We start from the raw sequence: 23,365 nt of genomic DNA on the forward strand, positions 1-23,365 counted from the left end.
AAGTCTCCACAGATTAGGTTGATGGCAGTTGTAATCGTGAGCTCTTTGAATTCAGCATCGTCAACAGTGTGCAAGGGGGGTGGTGACCTGTTGACGGTAGTCTCGAAGGATTGCATTTGTCGTGTCTTTCAGGCACACAATGTCCGCTCTTTTCTCTTCCGACGTGAAGTATAGAGACTCATTGTACTCTTGCTGAAGCTTTTTTTTCAGATATCGCCGGCTGTATGCCAGACTTTTGTCCTCGGTTGGGTCAAGCTCTACCATCTTCATGTGGATCTCTGCGAGAGTTGTCACACCGTGTTCCACTTCTTCATCCATCCATTTGCACAAGTTCTCAAACAGCAATTGTTTCTCTTCGTCAAGAGGCCGTCCGACCTGAGGAAATAATATTTAATTTTTAATTGAAATGATTGACTTTTAAAAAAAAAATTTTGCCCCAAGAATATTATCCATGGAGTCATGGACTTCTAGTCTAATTTAAAAATCAGTCAGAGATCCAAAGGGGTCATTCATTTATTCGATAGTCAATACCTTAGAGTTTTCAACTGGGTGCTCGAACAGGGTCCTGCACCGAAGATGATACAGTGCCTCTTCTGCTACCAAATCTACAATCCCACACAGGCGACCGGCGACCTCATTTCCCCAGGCATCTCCTCGGCTCACTGCTGTCTCCATGAAGCTCCTTTTCAGTCGGTTCATGTAGCGATTGTCAGGTGCACGATACAACTTCCGGGCTCTGTCTGGAAGATAGGTATGTTTTAAAATAGTCACATATCTAGGATTAGGTTCATGATCAGATGATTCGACTTCGAGTAGTACAGTAAGGAGCAAGAAAAATAAAAAAGAAATATGAATTCTCAAGACATTCATTTTAACTTCTGCATGACCCTGCTTGTGACAGGCTGACAGGCAACTTACCAGGGTATCTGGCCAATGCTCCAACGTTGATGCCTTCGTTACAGAGTATACAAACATCACGGTAGACAAGGTGTACTGATGGGGTTTTGGACTTGGAGCTGCCGGCACTTGAAGTACTTGACCCAGAGAATACCCGTCGTCTTTTCATCCTGCCTGACCTTCGGTCCTCCTCGTCTTGTCCGAGGGAATGGATTGTGTAGAAAGGTAGTTTTGGTTAGTTTTTCTTCATTTGCAACATCACAACTTTCACAGATTGGGATCGAAATCTCTGCAAGTGGCTACTTCTTCTGAATGATAATCTAAAAACTTACGATTAGCAGTTGCAGTTGCAGTGGATATACTTTTCACACGATTGTATAACTCGGTTCTGCAATCCAAATGATATCTCAACTTGGGGTCATCTCCGTTTTTCCAGTCCTCATTTAGTCTCCTGATCAGCGCCGCATCGTCCACGCACTCAGAATATGATAACATCTGTGAGTGGCCTTTTTGGGTGACTTTTGACAGCTTCTGCATCTCAGTCCCAGGATCATCACAGATGAAACACCTCAAGCCATGGCCAGGTGCAGCTATTACATCCCCTTCCATACTGAATCAATTGAGAGGTCTCAGTAGACACCTATTATTGAAGCAAGATAATAATTATTACATTTCTGGCCAAGCTATGACTTTATCCACAATTTTCACATTTTAGCGGCCATTTTGGACATCATTTTGGCCACCATCTTGGATATAAAGCAAGATAATAATACAAATATGCTTAGCAAGAGTTCACAATTGTCCTAGAACAATATTTTTGTGGTTTCTTCTCCATATTAAGTATTAAATTTCTGGCCAAACTATGACTTTATCCACAATTTTTCCATTTTGAACGCCATTTTGAATTTTGACTTTTCCCCAAGGATTTTGGAAGGAATAAATTGAGAGGTGTTTGTAGACACTTACATGAACACATTGGTGAAGAAAGCTATTTGTAAGCAATTTTTTCACAGATTTTTCAAAAAAATTAAAAACTGGTAATTCCCTGCTTGTCGTAAAAGGCGACAAACAGGGTTGGCGTCAGGAAGGGCATCCGGCCGTAAAACATTGCTTCAAAAAGGGAACCAAAAAAACAACAACAACCACGGTTCCCGAAAAAGACCAACCCCCGCTTTGCGGGGAAAAATGGCCTCTAAAGGTGGTTTTTATTGTAAACTTGACAAATTTCCTTCTTCGGACTGCCTTGTCCGGTGTTTAATGATTTCAAAAAACCGAAATGAAATCCGAGGTGTACAAAAACAAACTTGTTCGTAATCCTGTAAAAACAAGGAGAGTATGGATTTGTACCGAGACTGTGGAAGGGAATTACATTGTGACATCTTAGCATTATAAACTACATGTTATTTGTGTAAAGATTAAAATATAAACTTTACATAAGACAATACAAATGAAGGATTGTAATTATAAAGTGATTTAAATAAAAACAAATTCAAGTATAATTTTTATAAATATTTATAATTCATTATTTAATCCTATGTAAATGTATATTGCTGGATATTCATTATTTAATCGATATAAATGTACATTGCTGGATATTCATTATTTAATCCAATATAAGTTTACATTGCTGGATATTCATTGTTTAATCCAATATAAGTTTACATTGCTGGATATTCATTGTTTAATCCAATATAAGTTTACATTTCTGGATATTCATTATTTAATCCTATATAAATGTACATTGCTGGATATTCATTATTTAATCCTATATAAATGTACATTGCTGGATATTCATTATTTAATCCTATATAAATGTACATTGCTGGATATTCATTATTTAATCCGATATAAATGTACATTGCTGGATATTCATTATTTAATCCAATATAAGTTTACATTTCTGGATATTCATTATTTAATCCGATATAAATGTACATTGCTGGATATTCATTATTTAATCCAATATAAGTTTACATTGCTGGATATTCATTGTTTAATCCAATATAAGTTTACATTGCTGGATATTCATTGTTTAATCCAATATAAGTTTACATTTCTGGATATTCATTGTTTAATCCTATATAAATGTACATTGCTGGATACTCTTCAGCCATCTCTGATTCCCATCACTCTGTGTCCCACAGACGCGCTCAATGTGCTTCTCAACACCCTGAAGAAGCGCACCGTGTACGGGAGATACAAGTCACTGGATATCGCTATTTATCTGACAGAGGAGCTGATGGAGGCTCTGTGGTTGCTAACAAACTGCGGCAGTGAGAGGAGGAGGGTAACGGAGGGAGGAGATGAGGAGAGGGAACAAATTAATTAAATAAACAAACACAGAAAAGGTTTTTATAAACAAATAAGTCAGAAATATTATGTTTATCATTAACTATAAAGTATGAACCTTACAGGAAATGCTTTGTAATGTTTGTAAATATCCACACAAACTAGTATAACCTGTCATCACAAACTAGTATAACCTGTCATTAGACTCGAGCTCAATCGATCACAGTTTAGTCCCATTAAGATAAACATGTTACAGTTTATATTTTTCACAACAATCTGTCAATACCTCCCCCCTTCCCCCCTCGCCCCCCCACCTTCCCATGCCTCCTCCCCCCAAGCCCTCTCCCTCCCACAGATCTTCCGATGTCCCTGTTCTCTGCTGTTGTACTTGTGTGCTTCTCTCTCTCTCCCCATCTTGTCTCCCGCTCCCTTTTGTTTTTTTTGTGTGTCCGTTTTTGTTTTTTTTGTGATTGATTTAGCTCTTACATGAGCCTCGATCTTTTTCCAAAAAAAATCCTTGTGTTTAAAAACAAGATTTACCCCTGAGCATCAAGGATGCTCCAACCATTATTCTTGTCTTTCTGCTTGTACTCACATCTGTGTTCGTGTATGACGATTAATTTTTTTGTGTTGTGGTTTGTGTTTACATTTTGCCTCTGAACTATAAAATATTTATTTATTTATTTTGAGGCTCCAGTCACGGACTACATAGTCATAATCGAGGCTCGGCCTTGAATAAAAGAACTGAATTGATGAAAAAGAGGGAATAGTCGCAGATTTTTGAGGAAGTAAACAATCTGCTTTTTGAAAAGGGGAATGTCGTGTTTGGAAAAACATGGGAAACTAAAGAGTTCCAGACTTTGGCAGTTGATGGGAAGAAACAAACATCATAACGATACACCCTTGAGTTTCCGATGGCCACAAAATAAACGTGTGATGTTATGGCTTGTTGAGTATTCCGTGGTCTCGCTAATGGCGAAAGTACACGTATTCCGTGGTCTCACTAATGGCGGAGGTACACAAACGACAAGTTCTCGGGATCAGAAACCGAAGTAATATCTGTAGAAAAGAGAAAGAGAAGCAACTTTGTGGAGTAATTCGAGCGGGTCCAGTTTTGAGGTCAGATGGGGAGAGTTGATAAGTATCTGTAATACATACGATTGGGAGAGTTGATAAGTATCTGCAAAACATACTCACGTTTTGGAGAGTTGATAAGTATCTGCAAAACATACTCACGTTTTGGAGAGTTGATAAGTATCTGTAATACATACTCACGATTGGGAGAGTTGATAAGTATCTGTAATACATACTCACGATTGGGAGAGTTGATAAGTATCTGTAATACATACTCACGTTTTGGAGAGTTGATAAGTATCTGTAATACATACTCACGTTTGGGAGAGTTGATAAGTATCTGTAATACATACTCACGTTTTGGAGAGTTGATAAGTATCTGTAATACATACTCACATTTGGGAGAGTTGATAAGTATCTGTAATACATACTCACGTTTTGGAGAGTTGATAAGTATCTGTAATACATACTCACGTTTTGGAGAGTTGATAAGTATCTGCAATACATACTCACGTTTGGGAGAGTTGATAAGTATCTGCAAAACATACTCACGATTGGGAGAGTTGATAAGTATCTGTAATACATACTCACGTTTTGGAGAGTTGATAAGTATCTGTAATACATACTCACATTTGGGAGAGTTGATAAGTATCTGTAATACATACTCACGATTGGGAGAGTTGATAAGTATCTGCAATACATACTCACGTTTGGGAGAGTTGATAAGTATCTGCAATACATACTCACGATTGAGAGAGTTGATAAGTATCTGTAATACATACTCACGTTTGGGAGAGTTGATAAGTATCTGTAATACATACTCACGTTTGGGAGAGTTGTTAAGTATCTGTAATACATACACACGATTGGGAGAGTTGATAAGTATCTGTAATACATACTCACGATTGGGAGAGTTGATAAGTATCTGTAATACAAACTCACGTTTGGGATAGTCGATAAGTATCTGTAATACATACTCACGATTGGGAGAGTTGATAAGTATCTGTAATACACACTCACGATTGGGAGAGTTGATAAGTATCTGTAATACATACTCACGATTGGGAGAGTTGATAAGTATCTGTAATACATACTCACGTTTGGGAGAGTTGATAAGTATCTGTAAGACATACTCACGTTTGGGAGAGTTGATAAGTATCTGCAATACATACTCACGTTTGGGAGAGTTGATAAGTATCTGCAATACATACTCACGATTGAGAGAGTTGATAAGTATCTGTAATACATACTCACGTTTGGGAGAGTTGATAAGTATCTGTAATACATACTCACGTTTGGGAGAGTTGTTAAGTATCTGTAATACATACACACGATTGGGAGAGTTGATAAGTATCTGTAATACATACTCACGATGGGGAGAGTTGATAAGTATCTGTAATACAAACTCACGTTTGGGAGAGTCGATAAGTATCTGTAATACATACTCACGATTGGGAGAGTTGATAAGTATCTGTAATACACACTCACGATTGGGAGAGTTGATAAGTATCTGTAATACATACTCACGATTGGGAGAGTTGATAAGTATCTGTAATACATACTCACGTTTGGGAGAGTTGATAAGTATCTGTAAGACATACTCTCGTTTGGGAGAGTTGATAAGTATCTGTAATACATACTCACATTTGGGAGAGATGATAAGTATCTGTAATACATACTTACGTTTGGGAGAGTTGATAAGTATCTGTAATACATACTCACGTTTGGGAGAGTTGATAAGTATATGAAATACATACTTGCGTTTGGGAGAGTTGATAAGTATCTGTAATACATACTCACGATTGGGAGAGTTGATAAGTATCTGTAATACATACTCACGTTTGGGAGAGTTGATAAGTATCTGCAATACATACTCACGTTTGGGAGACTTGATAAGTATCTGTAATACATACTCACATTTTGGAGAGTTGATAAGTATCTGTAATACATACTCATGTTTGGGAGAGTTGATAAGTATCTGTAATGCATACTCATGTTTGGGAGAGATGATAAGTATCTGCAATACATACTTGCATTTGGGAGAGTTGATAAGTATCTGTAATATATCCTCACGATTGGGAGAGTTGATAAGCATCTGTAATACATACTCACGATTGGGAGAGTTGATAAGTATCTGTTATACATACTCACGTTTGGGAGAGTTGATAAGTATCTGTAATATATCCTCACGATTGGGAGAGTTGATAAGCATCTGTAATACATACTCACGTTTGGGAGAGTTGTTAAGTATATGTAATACATACTCACGTTTGGAAGAGTTGATAAGTATCTGTAATACATGCTCACGTTTGGGAGAGTTGATAAGTATCTGTAATACATACTCACGTTTGTGAGAGTTGATAAGTATCTGTAATACATACTCACGTTTGGGAGAGTTGATAAGTATCTGTAATACACACTCACGTTTGGGAGAGTTGATAAGTATCTGTAATACATACTCACGTTTGGGAGAGTTGATAAGTATCTGTAATACATACTCACGTTTGGGAGAGTTGATAAGTATCTGTAATACAAACTCATGTTTGGGAGAGTTGATAAGTATCTGTAATACATACTCACGTTTGGGAGAGTTGATAAGTATCTGTTGTTACGTGCTCCTCCCCAGACCCCGGTCACGGTGTACCTCCGAGCCCCGAGAGGAGTCACGGCAGAAAGATGTGTTATTTTGTATGCCAAGGATCAATGGTGAAACCACACCAATTGTTACCAACAAACAAGTATTGTATGAAGATCACACAAGAATAACAGTACAACAACAATAGTAATCAATTGTACAACCAATATATTTTCCTATGATGGTTCCATCAGGTTCGTACAATATAACTTACTGTGCTCCAAGTGAGCGGAAAGAAGAACATTCCCCAATGTCTCTGTTCCGGCATCAAGCCAAAGTCGATCCGCTCCAGTGATCTTCAGAACGATGTCCAATCGAGACCAGAATCCCGTTCAGATGACAGTCACAGTCCCGCTGCCAAAGCTGCGCAAAGGTGCCCTCAAGGCGACTGGGAAATCACACCCTCGGGTATGGACGTTCCACGGCTGCAAATCAGCAAACCGCAGATTTCCCACTCAAAAGCCACGTTACACACGCACACCAGATTAATGTCTGAATGTGGTGAAAATGGTTGAAGCGAAGTGAATAACCTTGAGCGATGCGCAAATCCTGCGCAAGGTAAAAATGGCCGACGGCCCGTTCTCATGGCGTAACGGCACTCCGATGATTCTCGTCGGAATCAACCGCAAAACCTGTCACGCAGGTTTATCTGTCACAGCGATTACAACTCTGTCACAGGAATCCCTTTCCCGGGAAACCCAAAGTTCATACGTGACTCTCGTTCGCCAACGTTCGCTCAGGACCTTGAAGCAGCTTGGCTTCTTGTCCGTCTCACTCGCTCCGCCTTCTCTTCCTCCTCTGCCTCTTCGTCGTCGTCCGGTTCCGGTTTCATTTAAAACATTAACTTTTTTACCTTTTGAAAATAGTAATCTCTATCTCCCTTAAACGACAACAATAATAGTACATGGAATCAAAAATGTTTTCATTGGATGAAAACCACAACAACGGAAGTGACGAATCCGTAACACTTCCCCCCCTCAAGAAAGAAAGTTAGAACATAGTGAAAACTTTCTTTGCAGGCAAAAACTCTTTTAACAAACAAAAGTAAAACTCACACCCAAATTATCAATTCACATGAGCAACAATAAATAATATTCCCCAAAAGAAAGCAACAAAACTTCCAAACAACCGACAGAAATTTCCAAAGTTAGTTCACTCTGGACAAAGCATCAGCAACGACATTGTCCCTGCCCTTTACATGCTCAATTTCCAAGTTGAACTCCTGCAAAGCCAAACTCCATCTCATCAACCTCTGATTTATATTTTTCATTTTTTTTTTGAATGAAGGTTTAGGAGTTGTGATCAAAAATCCAAAGCCAAGCAAATCTATAGCACTTTTTTAAGGAGACCGAGCTGGGAGCCAGGTTTCATTGTGGTTGGGTGGTGAGGCCTGGAAGTATTCACTGCATGGACGCATTTAGGAACGTGGAGTTCACGGGTTAATCCGTGTAGGAATCTTGGCTCAGCTGCTCCTGAGCACTCGGTGCTTCCAACTCTACTCTTGATCATAAAAATCATAATCACAGTTGTAGAGTCGGGTGCTGTAGTCACGGGAGTAGCGGTCCCCATCTCGGCTACCACCATAATAGTCATTCCGTCGAGAGTTGCCAAAACTGCGCTGCTGCTGCTGGGAGCCTCCGTTGTAATCACGACTGTGGCCGCCACCAAAACTACTACTCCCACCCCAGGAGCCAGAGCCACCCCTGAAACTACCTCCACGTTTTCCTCCTCTGTAGCCCCCTCGACGCCCATAGCCTGCCTTCTCTACTGTTGTGGTCCGACCATCCAAATCCTTGCCATTCAAATCCTGTTCTGCATCTTTGGCGTACCTTGTGTTTTCAAACGTGACAAAGCCAAACCCTCTCGACTTTTGCGTCTCCCTGTCTTTTATCAGCAGCACTTCCAAGAGTGGTCCATATTTGCCAAAGATAGAGTCCAGAACATCTTCACTTCTGTCAAAGTTCAGTCCACCTACAAAGAGCTTGCCAACATTGCCTCCATCCATGACTTGTGTGTGCTGACACTTAGTTTCAGGGTACTCGACAAGAAGTGACTGTGCAAAGCATGACGTCAGTACCTTCTCCTTCTCTTCAGAGCGCTTCCTTCCCATAGCATGAGTCGCGGCACCGGATGGAAAGATACCCGGAATCTCCTGCTCTAACTGTGCGGTGTTATTTTCCATACTAGGCTTTTCAACAAACATCGGATTACTAGAAACTCGACCACTAGCCAAATCATTCCCGATAACAAAAGAGATTCCCTCAACATGAAGAGTAGCTTGTACACCTACATTGACCGGTCCTGACACCAAATCAGACTCCAAATGGATGACATGAAGAGGAGCTATAACATAGCCACCAACCCCCTGTAAAAGAACACTAACACCAGTTTCCGTCTTCTCTGACAATGGCAAAATGCCCTCAAGCATCAAAGATTGATGTGCTCCTGTGTACCTCAATACCCGAACAGGTCTCTGGTTCGTTAAGTCTCCATCCAGTGACACAAACCCCTCTGAAATAAAAGGTTTGTAACCCCCTTGAACAAGGTCGTTCTGTGATGCCGTAACTTTGGCATGGGAACCTTCACAAGGCACTGTCCTCCAAGGACGATTTCTCACATTGGCCAATGCATTCGGAGTTGCACTAGCCTGACTCCGCTCCTGATTTTTCCTTTTCAGGGCATAACATTGGGACATCAAATGCCCAGGTTTCTTGCAAAAAGCGCAAGTGGGCCCGGAGGAAAAACTCGTGGTCTGCCTCGGGCCCCCCGGAAGATAAATCTGTCTTGGAACTGTAGTCGTCTGACCCCTAAAGGTCGCGGTATCAGATTTGTCCCCATCGTCATCTGTAGGCCACCTCCATGAATATTTGTTCTCCGCACCTGATTTACCATAACTCCCCTGGCTAACTCTAGGTGGGAAGTTAGGTTTGTGGAACCCCATCCTGTGTCAAGGCATAGTCATCTGCCATGGTTGCTGCCTCATACAACTCTGGTACTTTCTTTTCATCCAGATGTACTTTAATGTCCGCGTGGACACACTGTTTGAATTCCTCCACCAAGATCAATTGTCGCAACAGGTTGAAGTCTTTCCCAATCCCCATTCGAGTCACACCACCGATCAAACATGGTTTCCTTCATTCTGGCAAACTCCACATGGGTCTCACTCTCCCTCTTCCTGGCATTCCTGAATTTTTGCCGGTAAGCTTCAGGGACCAATTCATAGGCTTTGAGAATGGTTTTCTTCACTATCTCATCATCTGCACATTGGTCAATCGGCAATGCCGAATAGATATCTTGAGCTTTACCCACCAGAACACTTTGCACTAACATAGTCCAGGACCCCACAGGCCATTTTAGCATTTGAGCCACTTTCTCAAAGTGTAAAAAAAACTTGGCTACCTCCTTTTCATTGAAGGGTGGAACCAGCCTCACATGCCTACCAACATCCCAAGTGTTCTGACTAGTTGTCGAACTAGCTGGCATGGATACTACTTCTCTCTGTTCTCCCATTAATTCCAGCTCCTTGAGTTTAAGTTCCTTCTGATACTCCATGTCACGTTCCTTTAACTCCCTTTCGGCTCTCCTTTCCTCTGCTCTTCTTTCTTCTTCAGCTCTCCTTTCCTCTGCTCTTCTCTCCTCGAGTTCTCGTTCCTGTTCTGCTCTTCTTTCCACGAGTTCCTTTTCAGCTTTCCTTTCCTCTGATTTTAACCTTTCCTGGCTCTGCAGTTGCATCTCCATTTTCCGGAGCTCCACATTATCTTTTTCCTCGGGTAACCAATCCAAGGCTACCTCTTTCCATGTTCCTTGTCCCACCAGAGATTCTACCACCAATGTCTGCATCTCTGCTTTCTTCATATTAACTCGGACCTCCAAGTTAAAATATTTGGCCAATATCAAGAGTTCCGATCTTTTTAACGCTTGGAACTGTGTCTCATTAGGGGACGCCGCAAACTTTTCTGCGTCAAACACCATGGTGACTATCAGTTAACACCTGTTAACCTTCACACAAAAAATTTCAAATTTTTTGGGAACAATTTGGGAATGTTAGAAAAATTCCAAATTTGGGAACTTGGGGAATGTTAGAGAATTCTATCCCGGATGAATGTTAGGGAATTTAATCCCAGACGGGCCCCCAATTTCTGTTACGTGCTCCTCCCCAGACCCCGGTCACGGTGTACCTCTGAGCCCCGAGAGGAGTCATGGCAGAAAGATGTGTTATTCTGTATGCCAACGATCAATGGTGAAACCACACCAATTGTTACCAACAAACAAGTATTGTATTAAGATCACACAAGAATAACAGTACAACAACAATCGTAATCAATTGTACAACCAACATATTTTCCTATGATGGTAGCATCAGGTTCGTACAATATAACTCACTGTGCTCCAAGTGAGCGAAAAGAAGAACATTCCCCAATGTCTCTATTCCGGCATCAAGCCAAAGTCGATCCGCTCCAGTGATCGTCAGAACGATGTCCAATCGAGACCAGAATCCCGTTCGGATGACAGTCACAGTCCCGCTGCCAAAGCTGCGCAAAGGTGCCCTCAAGGCGACTGGGAAATCACACCCTCGGGTATGGACGTTCCACGGCTCCAAATCGGCGAACCGCAGATTTCCCACTCAAAAGCCACGTTACACACTGTTATGGATTCGTCACTTCCGTTGTGGTTTTCATCCGCTGTAAACATTCTTGATTCCATGTACTATTATTGTTGTCGTTTAAGGGAGATAGAGATTACTATATTCAAAATGTAAAAAGTTAATGTTTTAACTGAAACCGGACGACGACGAAGAGGAAGAGGGAGAAGGCAGAGTGAGTGAGTCGGACAAGAAGCCAAGCTGCTCGATGTCTGGAGCGAACGAGGGCCACGAGTGAACTTTGGGTTTCCCAGGAAATGGATTCCTGCGACAGAGTTGTCATCGCTGTGACAGATAAACCTGCGTGACAGGTTTTGCGGTTGATTCCGGAGAGAATCATCAGAGTGCCGTTACACCACGAGAACGGGCCGTCGGCCATTTTTACCTCGCGCAGAATTTGCGCATCGCTCAAGGTTTTTCACTTCGCTTCCAACCATTTTCACCGCATTCAGACGTTAATCTGGTGTGCGTGTGTAACGTGGCTTTTGAGTGGGAAATCTGTGGTTCGCCGATTTGGAACCATGGAACGTCCATACCCAAGGGTGTGATTTCCCAGTCGCCTTGAGGGCACCTTTGCGCAGCTTTGGCAGCGTGACTGTGACTGTCATCCGAACGGGATTCTGGTCTCGATTGGACATCGTTCTGACGATCACTTGAGCGGATCGACTTTGGCTTGATGCCGGAATAGAGACATTGGGGAATGTTCTTCTTTTCGCTCACTTGGAGAACAGTGAGTTATATTGTACGAACCTGATGATGCCATCATAGGGAAAATATATTGGTTGTACAATTGATTACTATTGTTGTTGTACTGTTATTATTGTGTGATCTTAATACAATACTTGTTTGTTGGTAACAATTGGTGTGGTTTCACCATTGATCTTTGACATACAGAATAACACATCTTTCTGCCGTGACTCCTCTCGGGGCTCGGAGGTACACCGTGACCGGTGTTTGTGGAGGAGCACGTAACACACACGCACACCAGATTAATGTCTGAATGTGGTGAAAAAGCTTGAAGCGAAGTGAAAAAGAGCGATGCGCAAATCCTGCGCGAGGTAAAAATTGCCGACGGCCCGTTCTCGTGGCGTAACGGCACTCCGATGATTCTCGTCGGAATCAACCGCAAAACCTGTCACGCAGGTTTATCTGTCACAGCAATAACAACTCTGTCGCAGGAATCCCTTTCCCGGGAAACCCAGACTTCACACGTGACTCTCGTTCGCCAACATTCGCTCAGGACCTTGAAGCAGCTCGGCTTCTTGTCCGACTCACTCGCTCCGCCTTCCTTTCCTCCTCTTCCTCTTCGTCGTCGTCCGGTTCTGGTTTCATTTAAAACATTAACTTTTTTACCTTTTGAAAATAGTATTCTCTATCTCCCTCAAACGACAACAATAATAGTACATGGAATCAAAAATGTTTACAGTGGATGAAAACCACAACAACGGAAGTGATGAATCCGTAACACTGTAATACATACTCACGTTTGGGAGAGTTGATAAGTATCTGTAATACATACTCACGTTTGGGAGAGTTGATAAGTATCTGTAATACATACTCACGTTTGGGAGAGTTGATAAGTATCTGTAATACATACTCATTTTTGGGAGAGTTGATAAGTATCTGTAATGCATACTCACGTTTGGGAGAGATGATAATTATCTGTAATACATACTCACGTTTGGGAGAGTTGATAAGTATCTGTAATACATACTCACGTTTGGGAGAGTTGATAAGTATCTGTAATGCATACTCACGATTGGGAGAGTTGATAAGTATCTGCAATACATACTCACGTTTGGGAGAGTTGATAAGTATCTGTAATACATACTCACGTTTGGGAGAGTTGATAAGTATCTGTAATACATACTCACGTTTGGGAGAGTTGATAAGTATCTGTAATACATACTCACGTTTCGGAGAGTTGATAAGTATCTGTAATACATACTCACGATTGGGAGAGTTGATAAGTATCTGTAATACATACTCACGTTTGGGAGAGTTGATAAGTTTCTGTAATGCATACTCACGTTCTCTCCATTTCTTCCCCCAAGATTGTGGAAGCCGGTTCGGTACCGATCCTGGTCCAGGCTGTAAAAGATGGACGTTATGCAGAGAAACATCACGCAGTGAACACTCTACACCGCCTCGTCCAGGATTCCGAGATCCGTCCCCAGCTTCGAGAGAGTAAGTGGTGAAGAGCAGGAACAGAAACCGAGCAGTCATCCTGAGTTTCCTCCATCAGATTTCCAACACCTCCTCGATCACACCTCCTCGAGTTTCTATCTTTCAGTTTATCGTTTAATTAATTATCGTTTTCCATTGTTCTTTATTAATCTTTGTCCCTTGATTTCAGATTAATTTCCCTGCTAAACCTTTCTGCTCCTGTCTCTTCGTTCTTTCTTTCCCACATTTTTTTATCATGTCAGGAATGTCACTGTGCTAAAATGTGTTTCTTCCTCTTAACAAACCACTATCATAACCAATCAGTGTAAACTTGGTGATTTATTTTCGTTTCATCAACACAAATCCCAAAATCAGCTTTTACACTTTAATTTAAATTTTCAAATCACCAACATTTGGGTTCTTTATTTAAATCTCTTATTCTCCATTTTTTACTGCTTGGTCATGCTCGATAATTCCGACATACTTTGTGTTCCAATAAATAAACAAGTTTAAATCCAGGAATGTAGGCCGTGTGATAGAATGAGTGTGCAGTGATGGTTCAACAGAGATATCAAATTATGATTTTTAATCAATAATTATACAATTTGAAGCTTCATCAATTGATTCCTCTCTTTGCACTTTTACCCTTTTCCCAGTGGGCCTGAAATATGGAGCTTTTAACTATGAAAAGGAGAGGTCGTCCCAAACCACCGAGTGTGGTTTCAAGGTCAGTCTGGGGTTCACTCACGATTGAGGATTCACTCACCTGAGAATGATTCACTCACCTGAGAGTGATTTGAAAAAGGATTTGTTTGTTATTCGACCTGAGTTATTGTAGATTAGCTTCATTTTGTCCTTAACGATGAATCGTGAAATCAAACGGTCAACATTGCTCTGTTGATGCTCAGACATCTTGGACATCGCTCTGAAACGTATCAATGAGATCACCTGCCAGGTAACTGCTTCAGGTATAAAGTTAAGGTAAAAAGGTATTGTAACAATGATGAATGAACAACCAACAAACAACATGCATTTTAAGGCCATTTTCCCTGCTAGAGCGACGGTTAGCCTTGCGGTCCCCATGACAATCTTCTCCATTTTGCCCTATTTTCTGCATCTCTCCTTGTTAACCCCCTTGCCCGCATTTCTTCTTCCACCATCTTTAGCCAAGTCTTTCTCGGTCTTCCCCGTCCTCTACTTCCTTCTACATTCATTTCCATCACTCTTCTCAACCAGTCACTTTCATCCTTCCTCAACACATGACCAAACCATCTCAACCTGTTTCTCTTCACAGCATCAATCACAGGCTCTATTCCCATCATCTTTCGCAATTAATCATTTGTCTTCCTCTCTCTCAACGATACTCCGCACATCCACCGAACCCATTCACATTTCCACCCTTTCCAGCCTTCGTTGCTGCTCTACGTTCATTACCCATGTCTCGCTCCCATAAATCATAACACTTCTCACACATGCAGCATACACCTTTCCCTTCAGCTTCAACGACACTCCCCTCCTCATCAGCACGCCACTCAGTTCCCGAAACAACTTCCATGCACATCTCACTCTTGCAACCGTTGCCGAGTCTGATCCACCTTCTCCATTCAGCATGTCTCCGAGGTAGCAAAATGTTTTCACACCTTCCCAGCTTCAGGCCGTCTCCAAGATCCAACTCAACATTTCCTCCATCTGCAGCTCCCTCTGTGCACACCTTACATTTGAATGTAGCTGCCACACTGGTTAATGACCCTCTCAGACCACTACATTTTTGATGAACCCACTCAGCGCACATTGTACATTGAATGGAGTTCACTCCGACACCCTTCCTGCACACAGCACATGGCCACTTCCCAGTTCTTTCCACCTCACCACATGCTTTACCACTTGCCATAACCTTCGTCTTTCCTATATTCACCTTCAGACCTTTTGTCTCCATACATTCCTTGCACTTGTTCATCTTTTCCTTCAGTCCATCCATACTTTTCGCAATCAACACCAGATCATCTGCATACAACAACTCCCACGGTAAACCCTCCTTTACGTTCTGAGCCAGCAACTCCATCACAGCTACAAATAGTAGTGGACTTAGTACCGACGCCTGATGCACTCCCACCTTCATCTCAAACTCACCACTATTCCCGTCCTTCGTCCTTACAGCTGTGTGTGCTCTTTTGTACATTGCCATCACTACTCTGATCAACCATTCCTCCACTCCTAACTTCCTCAATGCCCATGTTAATACTTCGCGTGGAACCCTAACGAATGCTTTCTCCAGATCAACAAACCCAAGAAACAACTTCTTCCTCTTCTCCATGTACTTCTCCTGCAACTGCCTCGCAATAAAGAGCGCGTCTGTCGTTCCTCTTCCTGGCATAAATCCAAACTGCATTTCATCGGTCTTCACCTTCTTCCTTATCCTCCTCTCCAACACCCTTTCCAATACCTTCATTCCATGCTCCAATAACTTTGTCGCTCGGTACGAGCCACACTACAGAGGGTCACCTTTCCCCTTGTATAGAGGGACGAGTGTACTCGGTTCTCAATCCACTGAAATGCGGCCTTCTTTCACCACCAGATTACAGATCTCTGTCATTCTCTTCACACCCCAACTTCCTGCTGCCTTCCACATATCTCCCACAACTCCCGTCGGCCCTCCCGCTTTTCTACTCTTCATTGCTTTTATCGCTTTCTCAACTTCCTTCTCAGTTATCTTCTCTGCCGGTCCTAAAACTGGGTTACTCTCTATGTTGCCATCCCATTCATTCTCTGTATTCAACAGCATTTCCATATATCTTTTCCATCTTCCTTTAATTCCATCTGGGTCCACAACGATTTGTCCCACTTCATCCTTCAAGCAACTCACCCCCATCACATCACACCTCTCTTTCGCTATCTGCTTTGCAATCCTGAATACCACTCTCTGACCCTCTTCCGAATCCAAGCTTTCTCCGAACATTTTCCTACATGCCTCCTGCGCCTTTGCTACCTCTTTCTTTGCAGCCTTCTTGGCTGCCTTATAACTTTCATGCTCTGCTGTTTCTGCTCCCGTACCCTTCGCCTTCTGCCACTCCTTGAACTTCTTCCTCTTCTCGTCAATCCTCTTTCCAACTTCATCATCCCACCACCATGTTTCCGAGTGCCTCGGTGGTCCTTTTGTCCATCCACGTTCCTCACCAACGGCTCCCAACATACTATCTTTCATTGACATCCAACCACGTTCAAGCTCAACCACATCATCCTCTACCCGACTCAGCCTCTCTTTTAATGCCTCCCTTACTGTCACCTCTTTCAACCTCCACACCTTCATTCTCGGTTGGTACTTCACCCGCCGAGCTCTCCTCGCATCTTTCACCCTTATGTCGCAGACAACCAAGTGGTGCTGTGAAACAGCCTCCTCCCCCGGGATCACCTGTGTGTCCCGGAGGCACCCCCTATCTCGCCTATGCACCATCAGGTAGTCAACAGTTGTCGTCGACCCACCGGACGTGTATGTAACAAGCTTATTATCCTCTTTCTGGAACTGAGTATTACAAATCAACAAATCAGCTCCATCAGCAAACTCCAAAATCCTTTCACCTTCTCCATTTCTCACCGCATATCCGTAACCCCCATGAACTCCCTCAAAACCGTCCATACTCCTTCCCACATGTCCATTTAGTTCTCCTACCACAACAACTTCCTCATCTTTCACGTTTTCCATCAGCTTGAAAATTGGAGGTCACGTCTCTTCAAAGCTGTCCATGCGCGCACGTTTTCGAAGTTAAGTAATTTTTCACAATTGTGTTTTTGTCGAAACTGTATCTTTCTTTCGGTGTGTGTAACTATTGGTGTGTCTTTAATAGGATTCTCGGTGTTGGTTTTTCATACCTGTGTACAGAATCGTAGGTTAGTTCGTGTCGCGTATTCTGAGGCCTAGTGTAGTACGAGTAGGCTACCGTGTCCGACCTTGGCTTGAGGCTTTGTTTTTGTCTCAGCGGTTCTTCGATTGCGCTGCAATTACTTTCGGTCTCTGTTTTTCAGGGTCTTTTCACCCCATACTTCCTTGTTTTAAAATCTCAACTCAAAAAAACAACAACAAAAAAAACATTTCCTTCTCTGTTCTTATCCGTTTGTTCGTTCTTATTTGTTCGTTCTTATTTGTTCGTTCGTTCTTCGACCACGAAGTCCACGTTCGACCACGTTGTTCGTGTTCACGTTGTTGAAAAATGTTTAAACTGTCCCCTGAAGAACTGTATTCTGTCGTATACTATAACACCTTTTTCTTCTTCTTCTATGAAAGGATGCTTTTGACTTGCTCACCAAATCTATTCATTCCAAAAAAATTTCCCATCTCTTACAGTGCCTCTTTCATACATTCCCTAAACTCTCCAGCACTCCACCCATCCTTCAGTATCCTCAAACGTATTTTTGACTCGAAGGTCTCAAGAAACTCATTTTGCAATAAATGTTCGTTTCCCATTAATGGTACATTTTTCAAAATCCAATCTCACCCCTTCCCTCCAAAACTTCCCCATCACCCCTTCCCTCCAAAACTTCCCCATCACCCCTCCCCTTCAAAACTTCCCCATCACCCCTCCCCTCCAAATCTACCCCCTTGCCCCTCCCCTCCAAATCTTCCCCATCACCCATCTCTTTCAAATATTCCCCCTTGCCCCTCCCCTCCAAATCTTCCCATCACCCATCCCTTTCAAATCTTCTCCCTTGCCCCTCCCCTCCAAATCTTCCCCATCACTCCTCCCCTCCAAAACTTCCCCATCACCCCTCCCCTCTAAATCTACCCCCTTGCCCCTCCCCTCCAAATCATCCCCATCACCCATCTCTTTCAAATCTTCCGCCTTGCCCCTCCCCTCCAAATCTTCCCCATCACCCATCCCTTTCAAATCTCCCCCCTTGCCCCTTCCCTCCTAAACTCCCCCCACACCCCTCCCCTCCGAGACTCTCCCTCACTCCTCCCCTCCTAGACTCCCCTCTCACTCCTCCTCCTCCTCAAAGCGTCCTCCCGCTTCTTCTCCCTTCCAACTTTCACCTTCATCTCCTCAACCTTCTGCCTCACTCTTCCCCCTCCTCAAATAACACCTCACTGCCCCTCACCCAATCACCATCAAACCTTTTGTCCGCCCCATTCTTCCCTTTCTCCAAGCTATTCTGAAATCGCTGACACACCTTCAACAGCTCTCCCTACCTCTTCCTCCTCTTCCACATCTTACCCTACCGCTCCCCCCCCCCCCACCCTGTTCTGTATCCGATGCTCCCCCTTCCTCTTCTTTAACAGTATGGACCTCAAACATCCGGCGCCTTCGCTCAAACCTGACTGATCTCTCCATACACGTTGCTTCTGACAAACCAGACGTGATCTGCTTAACAGAAACTTTTCTCCTTCATGATGTCTCTGATTCCTTGGAAGCTCTCCCAGGTTACTCCCTCCTCCGGTATGATAGACCTGAGCCTCGTCCTGGAGGTGGGGTTGCTATCTTTATAAAAAACTCTCTTCCCCACTCGCCCTGCACTGCCCTCCCTCCACCTCACCCCCGGGAATACCTTTGGCTACGGCTTCCCCTTCGCTCCCACCTTTTGTTCATATGTGTCTTGTACCGTCCACCAAACAGTGATGACTCCATCTACATCTCGCTGTCTGATAATATGGACCAACTTCTATCGACCCATCCCAACTCTCTCTTCCTCATATGTGGTGATTTCAATTGTCACCATGCCAGTTGGCTGGGTGTGGGTACCTCTCTCACCAGCCATGGCTCTTCAGCAAAGGACTTCTGTGACTCACTGGGACTGACACAATCTGTCAATTTCCCGACCCAGATCTCAGTCAACGGAGCATCTTCTCTTCTGGACTTGGTTATGACTAACTTCCCTGAAAATGTCTGCTGCGCTTCTTCTGCTCCAATCGGCTCATCTGATCATGTGCTTGTTAAAGTGGACATCTCTCTGACCATTCTCAGAGAGCCTCCTCAGCGTCCACGAGTCTGGCATTTCACTCAGGCCAACTGGCACGGTCTTCAAGCAGCCATCAATCATCTGGACTGGTCTCCCATCTCTACCGCCTCTGACATCAACTCATCCTGGGAATTCTTCCAAAGTAAATTGCTCTCTCTCATGCACAGATTTATCCCATCTCGTCTTCAGTTGTCATACCCTTCCTCCCGTCCATGGTACACAGAATCTTGTGGTGAGGCAATTGCCCAGAAACAACTTGCTTTCGTCTCCTGGAAAGCAAATCCAACGGAAGGAATCTCATTTCCTTTCACAAAGCCCGAAACAAGTGTGTGTCCACCCTCAGGAGAGCCAGGAAACAATATCTCTCCGTTCTCAGGACCGAACTCTCTTATCTGTCTCCCTCTTCCAAATCCTGGTGGCATCTGGTCAAATCTGTTTCTGGTGTTTGTTCCCCCTCCATCCCCTCCCTCACCTCAAACGGCCAGACGGCTGACTCCGCACGTGAAAAAGCTGAATGCCTCAACTCTGTGTTTGCCTCTAAATCTTGTGTCCCAAACCCATCCCTCTCTGTACCCAGTCGTACCCAGCTGCTCCTGGACTCTGTGTCCTTTCCTCCTGACAAGGTGGAAATGTTTCTGTCAACCCTCGACTCTGATTCTGCAACTGAACCTGATGGCACCAGCCCACGGGTCCTAAAATCCTGTTCTTCCGCTCTTTCACTCCCTCTCTCTGTTCCCTTCACCCTCTCTTTTGCTCAAGGTCATCTGCCATCTGCTTGGAAATCTGCCAACATCACCGCTTTGCACAAAAAGGTGCAAAAACAGATCCCAGCAACTACAGACCAATCAGCCTTCTCCCAATTATCAGCAAAGTCATGGAATCCATCATTGCTTCAGATATGAAATCTTTCCTCTTCTCCAATGGCTTGATCTCTGATCATCAATTTGGTTTCAGACCTGGTCACTCTACTCTGGACATGCTGCTTCTGCTTTCTCAACAATGGATGGAGGTCCTCAATGCCAAACAGGAAATGAGAGCTGTCTCCCTTGACATATCACGTGCCTTCGATACGGTCTGACACCCCGCTCTGCTCACCAAACTCTCCTCTTTTGGTATCCATGGAAATCTCCACGCATGGCTGGCGGACTTCCTCTCTAGGCGTAGTCAACGTGTGGCCCTGAATGGGTTTCTCTCATCTCCTTTTCCTGTTCAGGCTGGAGTTCCCCAAGGCAGTGTTCTGGGCCCTGTGCTTTTCCTGGTCTTCATCAATGATCTCTCTGACTCTCTTGAAAATCCTCTCTATCTCTTTGCTGATGACTCTACTCTCTGTCGCTCCATTCTTCATCCCTCAGATTGGCAGTCTGCAGCCTCCTCACTCTCTGCAGACCTGGACAAAATCACAGACTGGGCAAACAAGTGGAACATGTCTTTCAATCCTGACAAATCTCACACTCTTACGATGTCTCTCCGAAAAGACCGACTGGACAACCCTCCCATCCACTTTCTGAATAATCCTCTCCAAGAAGTTCTGTCACTCAAGCTTTTGGGTCTCACTATCTGCCATGATCTTTCCTGAGAAAACCACATTTCAAATCTGGCCTCCAAAGCCAGTCGCCGACTGGGCATCCTCCTTCGTGCGAAGTCCTTCCTTGGCACACCTGAGCTCCTCACCACATACAAGGCTTTCATCCGCAGCTCAATGGAATACTGCTCTCCCCTCTGGGCTGGTGCGCCTGCCTCACACCTAGCTCGTGTTCACGCTGTTGAAACCAAAGCATTCAGAATCATTGGAATCTCCCGCGATGAAGCTAACTCCAAGGGCCTTTTACTCACTCACCGCAGGCAGGTTGGTGGTCTTTCCGTCTTCTACCGACTCCTCTCTGGCCTTGCCCCCCCAGCTCTCTCTGGGCTCTGTCCCGCAAATATTCCTACAGGTCGCACAAGATCTGCCACCAACCCTCTTATGGTTAAACTGCCAAAATCAAAACTCTCTGCTCACCTTCACTCCTTCATTCCTCTTTTCTCCCGCCTCTGGAACAAACTCCCTCACTCTCTTCAATCCCACTCCACCCTCCAGGTCTTTAAAACAGCTGTTCACCACTATCTCTTATCTTCCCCCATCCAAAACCTTGATCTTTTCTACCCCCGCTAATTTCACCCCAATTCCACTTTTTTGAAATACCAACTTCTGTTCTGGAAGTCCTTGGTGTCCTTGTGTTTTATACTTCTCCCATCCCCCCCCCCCCCTTCCCATGCCTCCTCCCCCCAAGCCCTCTCCCTCCCACACATCTCCCTGCTCTCAAATGTTGTGTTTGTGTGCTTCCCCTTCTCTCCCCATCTTGTCTTCCGCTCCCTCTTTTTATATATTTTGTTTGTCTAGTTGATTTGTTTGTGAAGTAAATGCTAGCTCCTTCACGAGCCTCGATTCAGTATACAAAAAAAGAAAAGAAAAATAAAAGCTTCTCTATCGCACACCAGAACTTGTCCTTCTCTTCATCGCTCCGACCAACCTGCGGAGCATATCCCGAGATGAAGTTCACCAAGAGCTTTCCAATCATCATTTTCGCCATCATCAACCTATCACTCACTCTAGTCACACTCACCACACTGTCTACAAACTCCTCAGAAAACAGGACACCAACACCATTCACGCCCTCCGGGCACCCTTGCCACACAAACTTGTATTTCTGTCCCTGCCTACCCTTCACCATTCTCACACCACTCCCCTTCCATCTCGTCTCCTGCACACAACATATGTCCACTCTACTTCTGATCAATACTTACACCACTTCTCCTGATCTCCCTGTCATTGTCCCTTCATTCCATGTCCCAAACCTCAGAAACCGATCTCCACTTCGGGCTTTACCCTGCCCATATGTGGTTGTAATTGTCATGGTTCTCTTTTTGAGGCAATGTTTTTATGGCCGGATGCCCTTCCTGACACCAACCCTCTTCGTCGCCTCTTGCGACATGCAGGGATACGGTGTACCTATTCTAACCAGGGTACACACCGGGATGATGTAACAATGATGAATGAACATAATTATATAATCTTCTGATGGATAAAGACCCCAATATGAAATGTAGTTCAACATTGAAGATCCAGGAAAACTGTTTCAACAATCATTGCACCACACCTGTTATACCTGTTGAAGTCAATGTAGTCTGAAATATTATAATGATTCTCTCTTTAAATCGTGTTTCTAATGTAGAAATATAATGCACACTTTAAGTACCCAGATGGTTGTAAAGCTATTTTAATGAGGAATACTACAACATGTAACAGAAGCGTGATGAGTAGCAGCAGCAAGGCCGTGTAGAGACTGTGAGGGAAGGGACAGGTATAAAACGACTCACCTTTACACAAACTCACACACAGACGAGCAAAGTTAGTCAGGTGACTGTATCAACCTCGACACAACTTCTGCTGTGATGTTTGTGATAACATCCACCTGTCTATATCTAAAGGTACTTGTTTGGTTAAATATATACAGTCACGTGAAAAAGTAAGTACACCCCATGTAAAGTTTTGACTTTTTCAACATATTTCAACATACAGCTATTTGATCTTCATTTCAACAATATTGATAGATAAAGGTGATACAATATAACAAATATCATGAAACATTTACATTTTGTAGTCCATTGTATAATTTAAATAAACATAAATGCAAATTTCGCATGTGGAAAAAGTAAGTACACCCTCGGCTCCA

At 43.4% G+C, this 23,365-nt stretch overlaps 1 protein-coding gene across 4 annotated transcripts in view; it reads left to right on the forward strand.

Annotated features, from left to right (window-relative positions):
• LOC137423623 (uncharacterized) overlaps positions 1-23,365 on the forward strand; it is a 364,689-nt gene that overhangs the window by 197,792 nt on the left and 143,532 nt on the right. For 2 of the 4 annotated variants that reach the window (XM_078773962.1, XM_078773963.1), the window contains exons 7-9: positions 3,042-3,184; positions 13,592-13,724; positions 14,360-14,430. The exons of the other annotated variants lie outside the window; for them this stretch is intronic. In XM_078773962.1, coding sequence (XP_078630088.1) covers positions 3,042-3,184; positions 13,592-13,724; positions 14,360-14,430 — 347 coding nt within the window. The remainder of the gene's footprint in view (positions 1-3,041; positions 3,185-13,591; positions 13,725-14,359; positions 14,431-23,365) is intronic. 4 annotated transcript variants of the gene reach the window in all.

The sequence above is a fragment of the Myxine glutinosa genome, chromosome 3 (assembly GCF_964187855.1).
Source record: "Myxine glutinosa chromosome 3, kmMyxGlut1.1, whole genome shotgun sequence".
NCBI lineage: Eukaryota > Metazoa > Chordata > Myxini > Myxiniformes > Myxinidae > Myxine > Myxine glutinosa.